Below are 14335 nucleotides of genomic sequence, written 5' to 3'. Positions count from 1 at the left end.
CTCCTCTGTGAACCCCTCCATCCCTTTGCTCTCTTTCAGGCACTGCCCTAATCTGGCTGGGGCTCTCTCAGCTGAAGGTGACACTGAGGGAGGGAGGGCCCATCTGGTGACACTCCACCATGCCGGGCCCAGACCTCTCTCTGGTCCTGCTGCATTTTATAACCCGAATACCACAGACTTGGTACATTCAGACAGATTGCCTACCAGCAAAATGCTCAATATCCCATTATCAGATTTGTGGGCCCACCATCCCTCTTCATTTAGGATGTAATAGGAAGTGTCAGTAATGTCCTATGGACTTTGGCTTGAAAATGAGTCTTGACTATGCAAATCATTAGTGCACTGGGTGAAGCTACTCCACAGAATCACAACAATTTTAAAACATTTTTTATTTAAATATTAAATAAAACACGTCAACTAATCATTTTGGTGTACACCTCTCATTTTAACATAAGAAATAAAATGATTGCTCAGTCATGATAAAAAATAAACTATACATCTCAATTAAACCAATCACGTAGTGTCTTTAAATACCCTATTGCATTGCAGTCTGCAGAACAGCACTGTCAAGATATCTACAAAAAACCCCCAGACTTTTAAAATGACCTCTTCTGCTCCAGCAATAATTCCAAAGAGGTTCTACAGCAATTGGAAAAGAAAAAAATACTATGAAAGTAAAGTGCTTGTCATTGCTCAGGACAGGAAACAAAAGAATCTGTGGCCTTTAGATCCATGGCATTAAACAAAACACAAATTGAGGAGGAAGTTCTGTGGTTTAAGTACGTGTGCTACCCCTTACAAAAATGAAGGCCAAGTTGCTGCTTTGTGACAAGCTGGCTTCTTCTTGCCCTTCTCTCCAGCCATCTCCATGCAATCTCTTTTTTGGGTTGGGTTTTTTGGGGGGTTGTTTGTTTGTTTTCTTTTAAACCCACACTACAAATGAGCATGAGACTTTGGTGTTTTCTCTGCTGCAAGGCACCACTCATTGAAGCTTCCAGACCATGGAGCAGCAGTGGCAAGCTGGAGATGCACCAGTACAGACACACAGGTACAACAAACAGATAAAGAGGTTGTTTATGGAGAGCCACAGACAGAGCCACATGACATCTTCAACTCTTCCTACTCCCACCAATTAAACTGGTCAATCTTTGGCTTTTTTCTGTTTTTTTTTCCTTAAAAAAAGTCCAAACAAAACAACTAAACAAACCAAACAAAAAAGAAAACCCAAAAAAAACCCCAAACCAGGTCTCTATATTATTTGCAAACGCGTAATACTGCAGGTTGCAAGAAGCCAAGGTAACTTGAAGGCACCCTGTGTCATACTAGGGAGATGGGTCCTTTAAGCATTTAGACAGAATGAAGCTACACTCTGACACTCGGATGGCAGCTCCCAGCCAAGCTGTCTCACTGTCTGCTCACCTGCTTCCAAAGTTTGCATGCACTCCCCAACTCATGTCTGTAGGAGCACAGCCTGTCTTCCCCTTTAAACCTCAGCACAACCTCTACTGACACCAACAGAAGTCATGGTCTGCCTTGGGAGGGGAGTTGGGGTTTATATCAGAAACACAACAGAAGCATATTACAAAATATAAAAAATAACTAGTGTTATATAGTTTTCTGCTTTCTATTTATATACATATACAGCATTAAAAACCATACGAAAAAACACCTATCTAATGCAAAACCTTGTTTTGCTAATATGCCAAAAAAACAAACCAACCAAAAACAAACACCCAAAGATTGTGCTGTTTTACTCACTTTTAATACAGTTTTGTTCAGAAAAAGCTGTACTCTGTTAGAGTAGAATTCTGTTCTAGCCTATTCCTTTTGTCTTTGTCAGTATATAATTATAACCAATATTGCACATTTCCCCAAGAGTCAGTTCTGTTTGGACCCTGATAATGAAATGCATAAAAACATAATTAGCAGCGGAAATAACAATGTGCAGCACTAAGAAATACCCCTCAGGCAACTTTATAGGCAACCTCCAGGAGGGCTTTTTAAAAAGAAAACCCTTCCCATTACCCCACAGGTGCTGCTGCTTTCCTCCTCAGTGCCTCGGCAAGAATATGAACAAACTTAAGAGTTTATAAAAAGGTTCCTAGAGATTACCCAGACCAACAAAATATGGGCATGTGTGCACCTGTGTGTATGTACACACACACCACTCCCAAACAAACATCCCTGCAAAAGACCAGGCATTATGCAATTTGGATCCTGATTATCAAGGGATACATTTCCAATAGTTACTGCTTCTGCACTAATTAGAAGGGCATGCTGAGCTTTTCCAGCTGATGTATCAAGCAAGAAGTTCACAGTTTTCATTTAAAGTATGTGTATCTGGGAGGTGTGGAATGGGGAAGTTGGTTCCTTTAAATAAAATCAGTGTTAACAGGAGGGAAAAGGAAAAACAACAAATGGCAATGCTTCCATTTTTGTCTCCTATGAATGCATAATGCTGCATGCCACTGGTTTTCTGTTTATTTTTTTTTTTTAAAGAGGTAATCATCTTCACAAACCCATAAATGAATATTGTGAAAAAGGGAGGCTCTGGTCCCTTCTTTGAAAAGCCTCTCCCTGCTGTGTCACCACTACTGACAGCTGCTAATCTTGCATAACAGCAGAGCTGTATTGGTCTGACTTGAGTACAGTACCGAAGAGTTCTTCCCCAACCACATCCCTCCCTGCCCCCACAAACACCCCACCCATCTGCCCCATCATTATTTTTTTTCCTTTAAAAAAAAAAAATCAGTTTCTATTCGTTTTTGTTCAGTGCAAGAATAGTAGAAGCAAAAAGACATACATATTGCTTGTTTCAGTCTTTTAAGTTGCCAGCTTTCTGAGCCAGACAGCCTCTTCACATACTTCAAAATTTATTGCTTCTGAGAGTCACTCGTCCCCACGCTGCCAGCCAGCCACGGAGCAGCGGTGAAAGTTCCCCCTCAACGAGAGCGGCCCGAAGCTCTCACTTGACCAGCACAAACTTGCCCAGCTGGCTGGAAGTCAGGTCCTCCATCTCACAGTCCCCATGCTGCAGGGTGACAGCATCATAGCTCGGGGATGGTGTGGAGAAGCTCTGCTGCTGGGAGAAGGGGGCAGCCAGCGGGGCCGCGCTGCTGCTGCCGCTGATGTACAGGTGAGTGTCCAGCAGGTGAGCGGCCGACGACACCGGGGACACGCTCAGCCCGAAGAAATGAGGTTGGAGCAGTTGGCTGCTGCCAGCGAAGGCCAGCTCAAAGGAGTTCTCTCTTTGCAGCTCTGACAGCAGAATGGAGTTGGAGGCTTTGCAGGTTCCGTCAGAGGAGGGGATGCTGCTTGCTGCAGGTGTCTGGGAGGTCTGGGGACAAGCTGTTTGGAGTAGTTGGTGATGCTGGAACTGGAGCATTCTGAAAAAAATCCAAGGGGGAAGAGGTTAATTTGCATCCCTAGGATAATTTCATGCGCTATTCCTTCCTCTCTTGCCCCTAACCTTGACCATAATCTTCCCCTTTGTTTCATTCTCTCTATCAAACTTTTCCTTACCCCAGCCAGCACAATCAAAGCAAGCTGCCTGTGCCAGGCTTTCCCTCATTCTGTGGAGGGCAACTGTCACAACCAAGTTTATCTGGTCACGATTTGGCCACCTAATAATAGATGTTCTAGAGACAATGTGTGCAGATAAACCAGAAGCTCAATTTTCCATCTCGCTTCTATGGAAATGAAGAGGTGCCACCACACATGACATTTGAGGCTACTGGAGCTGTGCCTCCTTTGTGGGCTGTAACTTTTCCAAATTACAAGGTCTCACTTCCTTGCCATGGGAAAATTACAGGAGGAGGCAGAGGAGGAAAGAAATCATTCCCAAAACTAACAAAGAAAAACACAGCTTGCAGTAGGGAGAAGCAATGTTTTCCCCCGCACTACCAAACTGCTTCTCAATTCAGCAACCTCCAAATATTTGAACATCGAGATTTTTGAGTGGAATTGCACGTCCTGTTTTACATGTGCCAGGGCAGGAAGCCACAAAGGAAGCCGAGCAGTTTACCCACTGCCACACAGCAAAGATGGACGACAGGAACCCCCAGTGACCAAACCCCCAAGCTCTTTTGCTGTGTTTACCCCTCCTTGCTTGCCCTTAACCCAAAGTAAACGCAATGAAAAGGCACCAAAGCTCCTCCCTCACCTCTGCTGCTGCAGCACCTCCTCCAGGAGGCTTCTCCCCTCTCTGCTGCTCCCGCTGCTGCTGTACATGCAGGTGTTGGGCTGCGTGTGCTGGAAAGGGCTCATGGCACTCCTTGCTGCCCGAGAGGAGGAGGAGGACTGACACACCTGCCGAGCAAAGCCTTTGATTTTATTCAAGCCGAGGAACCCCTTGGCTCGAGCGTTCTTCCGCAGCTGCTGCCTAAAAGCCTTCAAGCCTGTGGGACACAAGGTAAAGAAACACACTTTAATCCTCTTTGGTGTTTCCTACAGTACAGATCAGCCTTTCTGGGCACTGCCTTCCTGGGTATGAGAACTGGGCTAGAAGAGACTCCAGTTCACCCTCTGCCTGGTGGTCAGAGCAGGATTTAGGTAATGAAACAGGGACTGGGACAGCTGCACCCTTGTGCAGATGGACGTGAATGGCAAAGGAAAAGCCTGAGAGAAATCATGACGTTGTACGCTCCATATTTTAGGAGGAAGGTGGAGCCTGCCATCCCACTCATGGCAGCAGAAATATCTCCATGGGCAGGCTGAATCAGTGTCTGAGAACCTTTCCTCCAGGCACCTTCCCCAGGGCATCCCACCCTCCCTCAGGGCCCATGAACACGAGAGGCAGAGGATCCAGGTGTCCAGCCTCGGTGTAATACTAACGGGCAGCAAGTCTCCCTGCACCCTACCCTTTCCCAGTGGCTGCTGGGGGGGTGCAATTCCTCAGCAACAAGGCCAGGAAGGCATTACCTTGAGTTAATGAGGTATCAGATGCTCGCCTTCCTTCTTGGAAGCTGACAGGCAGGAGAGAAGCACCTCCCATGCAGCCCTGGACTTGTAACACAGGAGCGTCAGACTGGGAAGCGAGGAAAGGCGACGTCATCCTCGCTGTGGCCGGGCTCCCCGTCATTACTTGACCTGCCAAACAGCTGCTCAGGGCCACTGAGCTGTCATTTGAAGATGAAGTAAGGCAGCTGTCTGAGCTAGTTCCCTCTGTGGGGCTGGCAGAGGAGGAAATGACTATACCTATGGAGGGGAAGGAAGGAGAGAAAGAACATTCCCAAGATGAGTACAGGAAGGAACAAACATGACATCAGAGACTTCTGCCCACCTACACTGGCACTAATAAATAGCCTCGTGCTGGAGAGGTGTCCAGCAACTCCTGTTGTCCCAGGGCTTGACTCCAGCAAGGGGTCAACAAATCAACAAATAACCTCAGTTTGGGCTCCTGTCCAGCTGGCAGGGCTCAGCCAGGAACACCAGCATCACCAGGCTGTGCTGGATCAGGCACACAGTGTTTCTTTAGCACAACCAGGATGATTGTTTTGTGAACAGTTGTGCTTATTTAGTTGGTTCACAGGGTCTGGGTATGTATCAAACACAATCAGTGAGGCGTTTTTTGTTAAATTCAGGCACTTTTTCCTTCCCCAGTACAACAGCAGAAGCAAGCAGACCAGGTTTGTGACCTGCTTGTGAGCATGCTCCCCTCTGAAGAGATCTAGGTGAAATACAACAGCACAACTTCTCTTCCCTAAGGGCCCTGCTTATCTGTAGGAAGACAGAACTGGAGGGCCGAGTACAAACCTCTTTTCTAGGCTTTCATAACCCAGTCAAGGTAAAGTCAGCACACTCTCCTTCAGCATTTGGGCACTATTTGGGCACTCCTCTGCTCTTTTCCCCTACCTACTGACACCCTTCATCTCTCCCAGACTTACTTACATGGAGGGACATGCTGATAGAAATGGGTGGTCACTTCTGCCAGGGTGTGCCTTCTGCTGGTGTTGCTAGGGATGCAGATGGGGTGTTCATATGCCTTAATTTCATCTTCCAGCTCCTTCTCTTGCCTCACTTCCTCACTGATGGTGGTCTCCAGCAGGCTGTTTGGGGAGATGGAGCGGTTCCGGAAGAGCCCGTTGAAGTTGGTATCCACAGGGAAGAACACAGGCTGGAAAACATGCCAGATCAAAGACTTCAGGGTCTTTTCCTTATTTCTGCACTACTTTTTAATACTCTCCACAATTCTGTGGCATGTCTTCAGTAGGAATATTGTATGAGAGACTACATGACAATGTCTCCAAATGCCAAACAAAACATAGGAGGGAGAGAGCAAAAGTCACAACTCCCATTGCTGTGGATTGACAGAACAATGAAAAAAAAAAAGAAGCAACACAGAGTTTAGCAGGGAACACCAACCTGTAATGGATTGCTTATGTCACAGTCCATTTCTGCCTGCAAGGATGGCTGAATCAGGCTCTGAGGTTGCTGGTAAAGCAGAGATGATCGCAGGGTTTCACTGGTGAGAGTGTCCTGAGGCATCTGGAGAGAGAGCGATGCACAGAAGCCATCACACACACTGCAGTTCCACGTGACTTTTCAGATACTGGAGAGTCACAGAATTTCAGAGCCACCTTCCCTGCAAGCTCTCTCCTCATGCTTTCTATGAAAATGAACAAAGCTAATCCATCAATGCCAACACAAACACAGAACTCCTCCTCCTCCTCCTAAGTTAGGCAATTTAACTGGAAGTGCAATTTGCAGAGGCACCCAAACCACACTTTAAAGGGGGTGGGGGCGAAGAAAATAAAATGAATGTCAGAAAAACACGTTAAGTGACTCATGGAGTCCTTCTGAGGAACCTACAGGATATGCCACAAAGAAGCATAACCAAGCCATGCCTAAAAGGGCAGATTTCCATGAGAAGTCTAATCCTGTGGCTCATTATTGACCTGCACTGGAGGCAGACTATTCTTTGGACCATGACCCATGGTCACTTCCTAGGAAACAGGGCATTAATATTCAGTCAGCCTCCTGCTGAAGAATAGCAGGCTGTGTCCTGTCAGAGGGCACCACTATCAGAAATGGTTTTCAGAAGCCTGGCAGCTACATGGGAAGGGAGATGCAAAGGTGCCTCTGCTCACCTCAGCACTGGTGATCTCGGAGCTCCGGGGCCGCGGCTGCCGGCCGGCTGCTGGCCGAGTGGACACCTGGCTGCTCCGGTACTCCTTGAGGCGCTCCAGGAGCAGGTAATAAATGGCAGCAAAATGGTTGTAGCTGCTGTTCTGCAGGGACTGGAAGACATTGGAAGGGCCTTTTGAGTTACAGGTAACTCAGGATGTAAGCAGCCAAGCTCATCACTAAGGGCTCAGAGTAGCATGCTCAAAAAACCAAGCAAAAACCAGAAGTGCAGTAAAAATTTTATGCTGTGACACCAGACCAAGGCCACTCACTGAATGACCCATGACTGCACCACTGGCATTCTGGTGGTCACTGGAGATGGATCTAAAGGGCAAGAACTCACCTCTACAGTCCTCTGCCTGTCGATGCCAAGGGTTTGCATGATCCCAAGGACCTGCTCATTGTAGTCACCCAGGTTGGAGTTGTAGTTTTGCATGGAGAAGGACAAGGACTGCTGCTGCTGAAGGGAGGGGTCAGCCTGCATCCACTTGTGCTGCTTGATCTGGGAGATGGTTATCCGCTTGGTTGGGTCCACAACCAGCATCCGTCGGATTAGTGTTTCACAGTCTGGGTGACAAAGACAAACTCATGAGCAAGGGGCAAAAATGTAACAGCCCAGCCCCAGGTCACTGCTAAGAACACTTCCCAGAAACAGGGTAAGATGCCTATGAAAACAGGAATTAAAGGTTTGGGTGCAGCTGATGACTGATCTGACTACCAGATATTCCAGACAGCACAAGAGATGTTCACATGCATATCACAAAAACAATGTCTCACTGCAGGAAATGAAGCTCTACTGGATACCAGGTGGCCTTGCACCTTGTACAAGATCTGGTTTTGAGAGGATGCAGGTTTGATGGCATTACATGCACATAAAATAGGTCGGAACTTAGTACAGAACCCCATCACATGCAACTTCCTGGTCCTGGCCCTATATTGCTTATTTACTTATAACCAGGAAATAAAGCTGTTCATGGCTATAACTGATAAACTTCAGACTTCAGCAGATAATCTCCACGTGACAACAGAGGCACGTTCACTTGGTTTTGAAACCAAATCAGAGAGAGGTGATAACACTTTTCAGTTTCATGTTTCCCATCAGACTGTTGGAGTTCTCAGGAAACACTGCTGAGTCCCACTACTCCTGCTCTCCTTGGCAGCACAGCCACACTGGAACACCCCTTCTGCATAGCTAAAATATCTTAGGAGAACTACACCTATGTCAGCATTGTAGGCTAGTCTCATTATAATCCTGTTTTCTCTCTTTTCTGAGTGATTATTTCTCCAGCTAGAGAGTCAAGTATTTTTGTAATCCATAGGGATATTCTAAGAAAGGAAACTACAGCTTTTTAGATGCACCACAAAGCAGATCCCAGAAAAGAAAACATCTTCTGCCCTACAGAAACTACTGGATACATAAAAAGAAAATAATTGCCAGCTGCAAACTGGATAGCTATTCCTTTATAGCACCTGTTCTAACATTAAGGATCTGACAAAAAAAGCACCTTCGGACATGAAGTAGGGGATGCGGAACCGCCCCTCCAGCACTCTTTGCCTCAGAGTTGGTAAATTGGGTCCATCAAAAGGCAGAGAACCGCAGACAAGGACGTACAGAACCACCCCAAGGCTCTGCCAATAGAAAACAGCACAGCACATGAGTGACTCCAGGAAGAGCAATGATTCTGAAGGCCCTCAGGCCCTCACAAGGTGTGAAACGCAGTTTCTGAGGAATAGCGAGCTCACCCATATATCCAGGTGAGGTCCTTCATATTCTTTGCCTTCGAAAACTTCTGGAGCTGCATAGGGTGGGCTTCCACACCAAGTGGAGAGGGGCTCTCCCGACTTGTAAAAGTTTCCAAAGCCAAAGTCTGAAATAAAGGTGAAAATCTGGGGTAAGACAACAACACTCAACCACATGCTAATATTTCAGAAGTAGCAGAAAATGGAGAGAAAGGAACAGTTGTGTTGCTTTGTTTTCTGCCTATTCATTTAAGATATTCCCTTCTGTTCACAAAATCTGTTCTGAGAAATATCTGTAACTCTTGTTTTATTTTCCCTTACAGAAATACAAACACATTTACAGGATCATCCTAGGGAAACCCAATGTCTGAACAACATGCCTGATGTTCTTTGTAAAGTGACCTCCTATTTCCTATTACCTGCTAATTTGATATTCATATTAGCATCCAGCAGGAGGTTCTCTGTTTTGAGATCCCTGTGCACGATGTGGTGGCTGTGACAATATTCCACTGCTGAGAGAATCTGCCAGAACTTCTTCCGTGCTTCACTCTCGCTCAAGTGCCCATTGGAGGTCAGGTGATCTGCCCAACAAAATCAGAGAGGATTTAGAAACAACCTGAGGAAATTTTTCATAATCCTGCAGGTGCTGCACTTGCTGTTTGACAGGTGACAACACAAGCCCCAGGTTTTTAACCAGAATATATCTGTTACTCAGGAATGACAAAATAAAGCCATGGGTTTCTAAATCTAAGGAACTGTGAGCTCTGTTAGTGAGGACTCACCAAACATTTCTCCATTCTTTGCAAACTCAGTAACAATGTACAGCATATCCTTTGTCTCCATAACCTATGAAGAAATGAGAGGACACAATTAAAAAAAACCCAACAATCAGAGCTCTACAGTTTTTTATTTTTCTATGTGAATTCTCAAACATATCCATTCAAATTCATATTTGCTGCAGCAGCTGGCAGTAAAAGCATCTAATTTTGCACCACAGAGTTCTTTCCAAGCAAACTGGTAATGAAAAAGATAACAAATCAAGGCTTATGTGCCTACATTATACAATGGCTTCCCAGGCCATTGTTCTTCTCACCATTACCAAGCTACCTAATCTCTGTAAAAGAGCAGATGAGTGTTCAGATAATTTCATACACTCCCCTTTTGTTAAAATATGCATATATAGTTTTATAACATATTTAGAACATGCAAAGAAACTTAGAAGTTTATGTAAAGTTTTCTTTGTTTCAAGGCTAGTGGGGGCTCAGATCAGCAGAGACAGCTGCAAAGTGGAAAAAGCAAGAAGTGGCATCAGATCCCCTGCTCCTTTTTGGAGTTGGCTGGGACATGGGGAGCCTCCTGTGCAAGTGATAACAGGCTGCTGTTTGTGTAACAGCAATGCTTGATGCACATCAACAACTGTCAATATATTGCCTATCAATCTAGTATCAACTTGCTTTGATATTTCACAATATTTGCCTTTGGAGGAAAATTAAAAAATAACTAAAATCCAAATTATGAATGAGAGATGCTGAGTGTTTCAAAGTTCATCTTCAGTTGCCACAGCACACCTTTGAAATGCTGCATTTCAGAATACAACATTTCCCTGGAAGCATTTCCCTCTCATGGAGCAGATACTTTGTTTTGGAAGCAGGAGGCTCACAACAGGTTAACAATCCAAAAAGCCTCAATTCTACTTCAAAGGCTGTAACTTCCAGGCTCCCAACATGTAACCTTTTTCAAAGACTCTTGTCCTCCCCTCACTACAAGTACACACAGACACGAAACGAAAATAAACAAACAAGGAGCAAAGGAAGAGAGGTTCCCAGTTTAAAAAACTGAAGGAAAGTGTTCTGGGAAACTTGCCAGCTGAATGAAATTAAGACGTGGTGCTGAAACTAAAACAATGATGAAATAATACAAGAACACACACCCTACACTGGTATGTCATCTAATTCCATCTCTGCTTCTCAGCCTCCATCAAACAGGTAAAGCATCAGTTACAACAACAAAGAAAAGAAAACTTCACTGAAAAGAAATTATGGTCCACTACCAACGTCATTTGCTGCATCAAGTGAAGTGGTTCAACGAGATGGAATTTAACCTGCTTTTCTAAATGCTCTGAAACAGTATTTTCACCCACATCATTCCACTGAAATGAACTCAACCGAACTGTTAGAATGTTTCTGTGTGTCCTATACTGCCCCGTGGGCAACTCTGACGTCAGCCCTTAACACAGAATCATTTTTGTTATGATGGGTAACACTATAAATACAAACACTTCATGTGTGTCAAGGTCTTTTAAAATAATGCCTTGCCTAAGCACCTGCCTTACTGGCTCTTCAGCCTTACATGTTAATTAAACTTCTTTTTTTCTTTCTGTTTTTTTTTGGTTTGGTTTTGGTTTTTTTTTTAGCTAACAAACCCAGCAGTAAGATCACAGCTGATAACAGTGTTTACTACTGCACATGGACTTTCAGACCTGCTGCTTCATCCCATCTCCACCTTTCTCCCCTCTGCCCTTTTAGACAGCTCCAGAAAGACTGATACCTCTGCCCTGCTCATGGCAGGGGCTTGCACCAGGTGACCTTTAAAGGTCCCTTCCAACCCAAACTGTTCTGTCATCTTAAATCCACGTGGCATTGTTTAAATGATTAAGAGCAACTTACACCAAAGGCTACTTAGATGAAACGTTTAGAATTTGCAAAGCAGTCCTTGCTCACAAGACAAATGTGATCCTGCTTTCTGCACAACACATTAATTTGTTCCCACGGTTAAAAATATCCATCAGTGCAGAAACTAAAAAAATCTCAACCAAAATTCAAGTTGTGAAACTCTGCAGGGGAAAGATACTTAAAATACACTTTCAAAACTACACAAACTGCAACAGAACACCCAAACAGGTGATTTTTTGACATATTCTAAGATACCAACATTTACCACCTTTTCTTTTGTCACTAATCTAATTCTTCGATTAAGTTTCCACTTATACTTTCTACTTAGATTAATTTGGTTTAATTGTGGTGATGTTAAATCCCTTCCACTTAAGGCAAACTCAACTTTAGCGCTTCCTTCTCTACCACCCAATGTGAGTTTAAGTCTTCCTCTTATCTAATGCACGTAAGAAGTTCCAGTCCTCTAAACTGGGAAAAGCAGACGAGATAGGAAAAGCAAGTTAATCACAGAAGTTCAGCTAACCTGTTCCTCAGTCTGAAACAAATGTCAGCCAGGTTTCAAGTTTGTAAATTTTAAAATGCATTTTGTCAAAAAGCTGTCTAATACCAGAATCTTGTTCAAAGAATGATGACTTTGAAGACATCCAGTTTACTTCAAACGTTTTTCAAAAAGTATTTCAGAATTTCAATGTGCTTTCTCTCCACAAATATTAGATGAAAAAATCACATGCAAGAGACCACAAGCATATTTTATCTATGTGCTGACTTCAAAGGTGGACTCTTACCTGATATAGCTTGATAATGTGGGGATGATTCAAAAGCTTCATTATCTGAACTTCTCTATAAATCTTCTCCAGATTGCTCGGGTCTAACCTTGTTTTATCTATTATTTTTATTGCAACCTGCAAATTTAAATAATAACAAAACAACCCCAGGTATTACAAAACAGGTACTCTCACTGTTAAGATACCTTAAAAAAAAAAAAAGGCACACCCCCGCACAAACACACCACTCACAAAATCCAAGTAAAGTAGCTTTTAAAGTAGCTTTTAAAGCACAGACTTGACAAAGCTGATTTTGTTTTTCTGAACCGCACAGAATTCGCGGCACAGAACGTTTTCGTTTTTCTTTTCTACGTCAAAGGATTACACGAAAGGTAGCGAGCAGAACTGCAGAAATTAGCACTGGACAGGATTCTGTAAATCTTTTAATCCGTCCCATGCCAGTGAAAAACAGATCCCTGTAACAGACTATCTCCTACTGTAGTGACTGAGACGATTTTGACAAGCACCAGAAATATAAATACGGCTGCACGCCCAGGAAAAAATTATTTCTGCAAAGAAGACCCCGGGTTCTTTGTTCTTGAAGAACACCGAATGAAAAAAAAAAACCAAAAAACCCAAAACGCCTGAAATCTTAAAGAGATCCTTAATCTGCACGGCGTTTTCAGCAAACTGAGAGTAACTCAACGGAGCTACAGTAACACTCAGAACTGCGGGAGCTGGGGTGGGTTTTTTACACGAATTCTTGCCGAGTTTTCATTTCACACAGCGGGAAAACTCGCAGCCCCTGTCCTGCGGAGCGCGGCATCACCGCGGGCGTGCGAAGGCAGCAGCGCCCGCGGGGCTCCGCGCCCGCTCCCCGAGCCCCGACAGCGCCGGCCCCGCGCACCTACCTGCGTCTTGGTCACTCTGTGCCGGGCCAGCTTGACCACGGCGAAGTTGCCTTTCCCCAGGGTCCTCTCGATGTCGTAGAAGCCGACTCGCAGGGGCCGCTGCTGGCCGTGCGCGGCCGAGGGCGCCGAGGCGAACTCCGACATGATCACCATGGCTCAGGCGGGGGGCGGGCAGCGCCTCAGGACGGGAGCATCCGAGCAGCACCTGCACGGACACGGCAGCGCCTCAGGACGGGAGCATCCGCGCAGCACCTGCACGGACACAGCACCGTCAGCCGCGCTCCGCTCCGCTCCGCCGGCACTGCCCGCCCCGTCCGCGCCGCCGCCGGCCCCGCTCCCCCCGCGGCCGCGCAGAGCCCGGCGGAGCGGCCGTGGAGCCGCCTCGTACCTGGCGGCGGAGCGCGGTGTGCGCGCAGGGCTGTGCGGGCGGGCGGCCGTGCGTGTGAGTGCGGCGGGGCGAGCGCGCACCGGGGGGCAGGCGGCACCACGCGGGATGTCCCGGCTCCCCGCCCTGCCCGCCCCTCGCCTCCATCCGCGCACCGCCCTCCCCGCCCGCCTCTTCCCCCCGCCCACCGCCGAAAGCCGAGACGGGCCCATTGACGTCACTTTGACGCCAGCGAGACGCGCGCCCGGGCGCGGGGCTGAAGGGGAGCGGAGACACCGGGACGTTGCCAGGGAACGGGCGGCGCTGACGCGGGCGCTGATGGAGCCGTCGCCCGGGAGACCCGGGGGGGCGGTGACGTCAGGGCGGAGGGAGGCAGGGATGGGGGGGGGTCGGGGGGTCTCCTGCCCACCCCCCGGCCCGGCCCGGCCCGCCCTCCCGGCGGGGTCGCTCCCCGGAGTGGCGGCGGCTCCCGACGGGGCGTCCCCGCAGCGCGGGGATGTCGCGACTGCGGCGCCGCCCCGGCGACAGCACCTGGCGCCGGTGACCCCCCGGTGACCGCCGCTGCTGCCGGCGGGGGTGCCTAGCGCCGGTGTCCCCAGCCGCCGAGGCACCTCTAGCGCAGTGAGATGGGGAAGTCCCGCTGGCAGCAGGAGAAGTGCGGCTGCAGCCCTGCAGGGGAGCGTTTCTCCCCGATGCCGAGGCACAGGGGGGCTGTGGATGCACCGCACCCTTTGCACC

General features: G+C 47.0%; 1 protein-coding gene across 3 annotated transcripts; it reads right to left on the bottom strand.

The window, feature by feature from the left end:
* Positions 1-370: 370 nt before the first annotated feature.
* SIK1 (salt inducible kinase 1) lies at positions 371-13673 on the bottom strand. Of its 3 annotated transcripts, none has more exons than XM_050974492.1 (14): positions 13601-13673; positions 13213-13417; positions 12323-12439; positions 9648-9711; positions 9285-9446; positions 8869-8993; positions 8631-8754; positions 7469-7692; positions 7089-7238; positions 6364-6486; positions 5890-6115; positions 4921-5196; positions 4163-4397; positions 371-3386 (listed from the first exon to the last, which is right to left on the bottom strand). In XM_050974492.1, exons 2-14 carry the CDS (start codon positions 13363-13365, stop codon positions 2966-2968), a joined length of 2400 nt encoding a protein of 799 aa, XP_050830449.1. In that variant the 5' UTR covers positions 13366-13417; positions 13601-13673; the 3' UTR covers positions 371-2965. The 3 variants fall into 3 exon arrangements, with proteins under 3 accessions (XP_050830449.1, XP_050830446.1, XP_018768995.2); XM_050974489.1 differs by having other exon boundaries at positions 13213-13464; positions 13601-13663; XM_018913450.3 differs by lacking the exon at positions 13601-13673 and having other exon boundaries at positions 13213-13512.
* Between the last annotated feature and the right edge of the window lie 662 nt (positions 13674-14335).

This window comes from Serinus canaria, chromosome 1 (genome assembly GCF_022539315.1).
Source record: "Serinus canaria isolate serCan28SL12 chromosome 1, serCan2020, whole genome shotgun sequence".
Classification (NCBI taxonomy): Eukaryota; Metazoa; Chordata; class Aves; order Passeriformes; family Fringillidae; genus Serinus; species Serinus canaria.
The sequence above is the reverse complement of the archived record's forward strand: the minus strand, read 5'-3'. Positions and strand labels throughout refer to the sequence as shown.